The 8,225-nt window shown below is 31.6% G+C and overlaps 1 protein-coding gene across 1 annotated transcript; it reads right to left on the bottom strand.

Moving 5' to 3' along the window:
* Positions 1–3,208: 3,208 nt before the first annotated feature.
* On the bottom strand, positions 3,209–7,642 carry LOC143537809 (serine/threonine-protein kinase SRK2A-like). Its single transcript, XM_077031492.1, has 9 exons — positions 7,512–7,642; positions 7,241–7,315; positions 6,425–6,526; positions 6,260–6,313; positions 5,604–5,696; positions 5,445–5,537; positions 5,235–5,339; positions 5,061–5,159; positions 3,209–3,612 (listed from the first exon to the last, which is right to left on the bottom strand). Exons 1-9 carry the CDS (start codon positions 7,629–7,631, stop codon positions 3,304–3,306), a joined length of 1,050 nt encoding a protein of 349 aa, XP_076887607.1. The 5' UTR covers positions 7,632–7,642; the 3' UTR covers positions 3,209–3,303.
* Positions 7,643–8,225: the final 583 nt, after the last annotated feature.

Below are 8,225 nucleotides of genomic sequence, written 5' to 3'. Positions count from 1 at the left end.
GTATGATTCTCACCAACTATTTGTGGTTAACCGTTTATTTTATATGCATGCTACAGGTACTATTATTAGAGGTTGAAGTGGCGAATACGCTAAACTTAAGTTATCAACAATAAACAACCCGTTATTATATATGTCTTTCTTTATTTGTATGTATTTCCTTGAATCAACTTATGTACTCGAGATTTTATATAAGTTAATGATATTATTGTCACATAATAGTGTCACGTGTGTTTGAACAATCTATACGTCACACTCGGGCGTTTCCGCTTAAGCTGGGGTGTTACAACCACCATTCACCACCACCACCGTCCGTCACCACCACCCACTGTTCACCGCCTACCACAATCGTCCACCACCATTTACTTCCACAATTCGTATGTTACCACCAATTATTTTAGTAGTCTACAGACGTTAATTGACTTCTATCTACTGTGATATGTATATGTAATTAATTTTCAGCTTATGTGGACGATATCCAGTTTATAAAACAAACAGTGTTATATTTTCAGATTACAAATCTTCAGACCATATCTTCAATTGCAGACATTAAATCAGATTAATCAGATTGCATACAGTTTTTATCTTAAAAAATAAACAGCACCTAAGTGCCACATATCATCCCCAAGGTGATATTTACAAAAATTTCCCTCTTCTCTCTCTTATTAAATGCGTTTCTTTTATTAAATGCATTTCTCTTTTTATTAATAATTTTGTATTTTATTTTTTTTTCTTTTTAATCTTTCATTTTCTCTTTTAAATAATTCTTTCCTGATTTAAATGATTGTTAGATAAAGAAGCAAGATTTAAAATTAAAATTTCAATAAAGTTTAACTTATTAAATATATATGATTATTTAAAAAATTACAAGTTTTTTTCTTTCAAACCCTTAAAAGACAAATTCACCATTGATGTATTCGCAGTGTTTATGTTAATTTAAACGAGCGGGTTTCTTTAACTGATTAACGTATCAAACATGATTCAAGTATAAAAATATGATTAGAATGAGTTTTGGTCCACGGGTTGGTATAAAAAGGTAGCCATTTACAACTATTTTTTTATGACTATTTAATCAACCCATCATTTATGTTAAGTTAATCATTTTAAAACTTCACAAAAATATGAACATACTAAATGTTTTGGTTTTTCAGGTGGATAAGACAACTTCTTATCTTAGGAATACAAATGTTAGACATTAGGACACTGTTAATCAGATGATAAATTGACTTTATATATTCTTCTACTAATGAAGATTTCAAAAATATAGATTTCTTTCATGAACGAGTTATACTTGCACCAAAAAATGAGGTCGTTCAAGAAATTAGCAAACGTTTGCTATCCATGTTTCCGGGAGATGAAAAATATTACCATTATTCAGATGGTATCTATCAAACATAAAATGATACACTACAAGAAAGTATTGGTTTCCTGATGTTTTAAATGGCCTCAAAATTTAAGGTTGTCAAGTTATAGATTAGTCCTAAAAGTCGATGTTGAAGTGATGTTGCTTAAAGTATTAACTAGAAAACTGGTCCATGCAATGAAACTAAACTAATGGTGAAAATACAATATGATAACCATGTTATAGAATCCGAAATTATATCTGGAAGTAACATTGGATTTCACACTTTTATTCTTAAAAAAAATAAAATAAAATAAAAAACTCCCACGCCTTAAGATAAAATGATTAATTTCAAAGAATGAAAATTTCACTTTATTTTTCTTTTGCATTGAAGATTAATAAAAGATAAAGTCAATCACTATAGATGGTTTGTTTGCTTTTCAGACAATTTATTTTAACTCATGGTCACTTATGTGTTGCATTATCTAAAGTTAAAATCAGAAACAATATGAAACTACTAAGTTTTGATATACAAAGTAAAGTTACATATAAAATTACAAATATTGTGTACAAAGAAATATTTAGAGATTTATGAATTTTCTAAAAACTTTTTATTTTCATTTGTGTAATGTGTAATTAATTCTACCATATAATATACATTTATATCTGTTGAAAATATTTTTGTATATCATGTTGTGTTATTATTTAAATAAAGTTATTAATTCTAATTCTGTGCTACACAGATAACTAACCTAGTAATATATATAATTAGGGCTGTAAACGAACTGAACGAACACGAACAAGGTCTTGTTTATGTTCATTCGTTAAGAAAATAATGTGTTCACGAACAGTTCACAAACACTTACCGAACGAGATTTTATGTTCGTGTTCGTTCATTAAGGAAATTAATGTGTTCAGGAACGGTTCACGAACACAAATAAAATTGGCAGAGCTTAGAGATTGAGACCGATGTATACATCAACGTGAATAATGAAAGCCTGTAAATGAATAGAATGAAAACGAACAAGGGCATGTTCTTGTTCGTTCATTTAACTTTAAAAGAACACAGACACTTAATCGAACAAATATTTATGTTCATGTTCGTTTATTTAAAAATGGACATTTGTGTTTGTTTGTATATAATCTAAACAAACATAACTGAACAAAGATAAACAAACATGTATGAACAAATGTAAATGAACATAAATGAAAACACTTAAATGAACACAAATTAACAAATATAAAAAGTCTTTAATCAGATAACCTATTCAGATAATATTTAATTATTTTCTATTAAACATAAATAAATGAACATAAACGAACGTTCATGAACATAAATGAACGAACGGAACATGTGTTCATGTTCGTTCGTTTGATTAAACAAACACAAATTTTTTGTTCATGTTCGTTCGTATTAAATAAACAAACATAAATGAACTTCCCGCCGAACAGTTCACGAATAGTTCACTAAACGTTCGGTTCATTTGCGTGCCTATATATAATATTAGGGAAATCCAGCACTTACGATACATGATATATAATATGTTACATGCATATATTTAAAATCTATATCTATACTTTCAATAAAAACTACAACTTTAACCGGTTACGAGACACTGATAAACATTGATTACAAGTTTACAACTACGATTAAATGTATTGTATATTCATGCATTTTGATGCGTCCTTAAAAACTACATTAAACATTAGAAGATATCATTGCACAACTCACAATACCAAAAGAAAGTCGAAAACCAAAACTAACATTAACTACCCAAAAGCCGTCATTCCAGCTTCTGGCAAAACAAAAGGTAAACAACCAAAACAAGATTCAAGAATAATATAGCATCATCATCATCATCATCATCATCATTATCATCATACACTGTTTATTAAGCTCCCTCACAAGTAAAACTGACTTTTTTTACAAACCCGAAAACTAGAAAACAAAAGGATAAAAACTTTTAGGTAAGACAAACTTCACCACTTTGATGAGCTTCTTTGACTCTCTTATCATACTCGTCTTCATCATCTTCAGTTTCATTTTGTTTGTCATCGTCATCCTCCGGGCCCCACCCAAAGCAGCCAATGGAACGCGACGCAGGTGGCGGTGATCTTGCTTCTTCAACAATTTTCATGATTTCCTCCACACTTTGTGCGGAGAATGTTGGGTTTTCTTTCCTGTAATACACAGCTTGAGCTGCTTCTGTTAATTCTCTAGGCAGATTCTTCAGGAACCATGGGTGGCTTTTGATGTCTTTTAGGCTAATTCTCTATAGGAAACAGAAATTATAAAGAATCAATTTTTGTTGTAGTAAAAATGACCATGGAAGATATGGGATCAGACAATTTCAGGGGTGTAAATGAGTTATGAGCTAAGCCACTCGTAAGCCACTTGAGATCGGTTCACTATAAGCTTGAATTTGAGCCGCACTTTAACAATCTCGAGCCTAAAAATAAGCTTATATAATATGCAAGCCCAAGACACAGCTTCACCTATCGAGCTTGAGTTGGTTCACAAGCCTATTATTTATGTCTACTTTTTATTTAATATATTAAATACATATTTTAATAATTAGATTATATGTAACTTTATTATAAAAAATACTAAATAATACAAATTATGCTATATGTATCATAATTAAAATATTGAAAAATAAAAAAATGTATATAATTTAATTAATAAATCATAAGCAAGCCAAGCTAATGCTATTAAATAGAGTTAGAAACAAGCTGAGTCAGAGCCTGGCCTGGCCTGGCTCGGTTCGGCTCATCTCGTTTACACAATTATACCCCTATATAATTTTAAATACAAACTATAAAAAACTAAAAAAAATAAATTAAATAAAAAAAAAGCAAACAAAATGAAAACTGTAGCAATATTTAAAGCTGAAATTCTAATAAAATGCAAAACTCGGCCCTTACACTTATAAGTTATAAATGGATCAGTTGGGTTATTCTTCATCCCAAAAATAACGGCACATATGGATGAGACAGGCAAACGGCCAAATATGGACGAGACAGGTAAACGAGTTCAAAGTCGCCTAAATTAAATTTTTAGTGCATATACCTACATGGCTATATACCGCACTTTATTAGTTGCTTTAAATAAGTATTAAGAAATGGACGAAAAACAACCGTTGGTCAACACTCAACCCAAATCAACCTATTTTAATTTTTCAACCCACCAAAAGTTGGCCGTCTCAACCCAGCACCCATCCCTCACATTTTTGCTACCTATAATAAATAATAATTAATTCCAGATATGGCTTTTCATCATAGAAAATAGTGTTAACTAGCATATGCCATATCAAACATGTATTCCCATTTGTTTATTTTTCATTTAATACCTTCATTCCGTATATGTAGGCATGTAGCGTGGAGAGACTAAATGAAGAGATAAAGATGGACCCACAAAATGGAGGAGAGAAGGTGTATACGAAAGGAATAAATGATAGTCAACACAACTCATATCAGCCACAAAAACATGTAAAACAAATACAAAACTACTGGTTCTTTGTTGGAATAAAAAGGGCGCAGCTTGTATGTTTCTTTAATTTCAACTCTTTTAAGTGTGAACTAATTATTAGCCAGCAGACATGTTAGACTTATTATGTGCATGCATCCACAATACAGGAAGTGGACAATACACTAAATTGACCAAATCCGCATTCATAATTCATTTCGAAAAAAATGAAAAAAAATTATAGAATAAACGTACCCGGGAAGCATTGGGGACAAATATCCGAGAAAGAAGATGCCTGCAGTCCTGAGATATGTGAACATAGTCTGGGATCTTGTATTGCACAGCCATGATCCGCTGCCGAAACAAGAATCAAAAGTCAAAGTCAGCATTCAATAGAAAACTTTTATGAAACAAAAAGAAGATACTTACTTGAATAGTCTTCCTAAAATTTTTGGGATCTGCTTGGTCTTCAAAAGGGTATGCTCCCACAAGCATAACATAAAGTGTCACTCCACATGACCAAACATCAGCCATCTGAGCAAGCATAGATCAAATTTTGACCATAATGTAATCTATTAGAAATACCCAAAATTTATTTCAAACAATGTTTTTGTATTATATGACACTTAAAATATTTACCTTGCCATCATACTCTTTACGAGAAAGAACCTCAGGGGCGATGTATGCAGGGGTTCCAACTGTTGACTTGGGTCTCGAGTGGAGTAAAGATGACTACAAAACATTAACTTTATTAGCATCTTGATTCTAATTATTAACTATGATTAACAAATGAAACACCTTTGAGTAACCAAAATCACAAATCTTCAGGCGCGGTGCAGGGCTCCCGTCTAAAAGAGTGTTCTCGAGCTTCAAATCTCGATGACATATTTGCTGCACAGGGTAGATATGTAACATTAAAAGTCAACATAAACGCAAACACACGCACAAACACACGCATATATACATGTAGGGGTTCTACACAGAAGGCGGTCTTTTGCGAGAGCAGAAAGACAAAAATAAGCCATTCATTGTTTTAATTTAAAAAAAAAATTAAGTACCAGAAAATGGTTAAATTGCAATGTCTATTCATCTCTTTCAACATTCTAAAAACAAAATTTGTTTATATATAGAACCTAAACATGTGTAGGTTGTGTGTATCATGTGTAGGTATAAAGCATATACAATTGTACGTAAAAAGTAGAAGTTTCAAAAATTATGAACCAATGATAGAAAAAATTAAACGATTCAGGTTTTTTTTCTTTTTGTCCTCGCAATGATTTTGCCTTACTGTAATGAACATCTCCCCACACATACGTACATACATAGATATATGCGTATGTACATATGTATGTATATATATGTGTGTGTGTGTGTATGCATGTATTTAGGTATTTATACATGTATATGTCTGTGTGTATATTTCTGAGTGTGCTTGTTTTTAAATGGGCTTTTACCATGAAGTGACAGTAGTGAACTCCAGATATCAGTTGTTGGAAGAAGTACCGAGCCTGAAAATTTGGTAGGTAGAGTCATAGAGTCAAGAAACAAATACTTATGGATAAATGTAAAGACTTTGATAAAATAATTTTATAAATTTATGTTGGTTGAAGAAATTATACCTCATCTTCACTAAATCTTCCAGCATTGCAAATCCTATCAAAAAGCTCCCCTCCAGCAGCATACTCCATGACAATGGCAAGGTGTGTGGGTGTTAATACCACCTATATAAACACCACCGATTATAAGCTCATGATCCAGATATCATACACCTATATACAGGGCTGTAAACGAACCAAACCATTCAGCAAACTGTTCAGTGGGAAGTTTGTTTATGTTTGTTCGTTTAATAAATGAATGAACATGATGAACGAACATGAACAAAGAATTTTGCTTGATTAACTAAATGAACGAACACGAGACCATGTTCGTTCAAATTGTGTTTGTGAACTTCAATAAGGTGCTCACTTACGTTCGTTAATGTTTGTTTACGTTTGTTCATTAAAGACTTTTTTAATGACTCCATTAACCTTATCATATGGATTTAAGCAAAATTATTAACTACAAAAAAAATATGTGATTAATTCAAATGTAAATTAATATATCACTAAGAATGTTAAAAATCATCAACACAAACTTGGTATCCAGACCGAATCGTTGACACTGACCATTCTTGGTTAGCCAAATCAAATAAAATGCTATTTGTGTTCATTTGTATTAGTGACCTGTTCGCGAACAAGGTCATTTCCTTAATGAACGAACACGAACAAGAAATTTCGCTAGGGTGTTCATGAACACCTCGCTTGTCTGATCAAAACTTAAAACGGACAAACATGAACAACGCCTTGTTCGGTTCAGTTCGCTTATAGCACAGCCTGTATATGCACACGTCAATGGTAAATATAAATGAAATGAAGCAAGAGTGGATAACTACTTGCCTCACGAAAGCGAATAATGTTAGGATGTCGAAGGGACCTATGATTTATGATCTCTCGCGCAACATTCTCATCAATCTAGAACCAAAAGACAATGCACACAAACAAATAAAAACACAAGCAAGCATATACCTTTGATATTTTAATGATAGAATTTGTTCAAGAAAAACAAACAAGTGGGAATTATTATTATATATTAATCAATCAATCAAAAACCAATCCCAAACAACAATTAAAACTATCAACAAATCCAATTAAATAATAATAATAATACCTTATGCCCTCTTTCTATATATTTCATGGCAACAAGCTCTTTGGTAAGCTTGTTCCTCATCAGCCTTGCAACCCCAAAATTCCCAGCTCCTATATCCTTCACAAGCTCATACTTGTCCATTTTCCAACAATCTATAATCAAATAATAACAATAACATAATTTAATATAATAATCCGTCCCCAAATCTCGTAACCCTAATTTCAAAACCCACCTTAATTGACTGTTACCCAATTCGTTAATTACACAAACTAGAGCTCCAATTGATCAATAAATCATCGTAATTGTGCACACGGAAACCCTAATTTTCCGAGAGATTTGAGATGGGTTTTAGTGAGAAGAATGTGAGATTTGGTTGGGTTATGAAATGGCATGCAATTGGGGATTGTGGAGGAAGAAGAAATTGGGATTGGAGTCTAAAAATAGATTTTGAAGGTTCCTGGAAATGAAAAGAGAGAGAAATTGATGTCTAACATCAACAGTGGTGATGGAGATGAAGACAAACAAAGGGGTTGAATGGGATAGTGGTATTTTTGCAAGGGTTGAGTATGATATATTTGAACCTTATATTTATATAATTATGTTTTCAAATTGTTCCAAATCAAGTAATTTATAAAATATTTTATTCCAATCAGATTATTAAAGTCTCATTTTTATTCTAATTCTAAATATTTTATCAGTTACGTTTTTTTATTTTTAAATAGTTTGACATTGCAT

This window comes from Bidens hawaiensis, unplaced genomic scaffold (assembly GCF_021521415.1).
Source record: "Bidens hawaiensis isolate Kalapana, Puna unplaced genomic scaffold, B.hawaiensis_p1.1 tig00011384_1, whole genome shotgun sequence".
Lineage (NCBI taxonomy): Eukaryota > Viridiplantae > Streptophyta > Magnoliopsida > Asterales > Asteraceae > Bidens > Bidens hawaiensis.
Note: the sequence above shows the minus strand (reverse complement) of the source record. Positions and strands in the feature narration are given on the sequence as shown.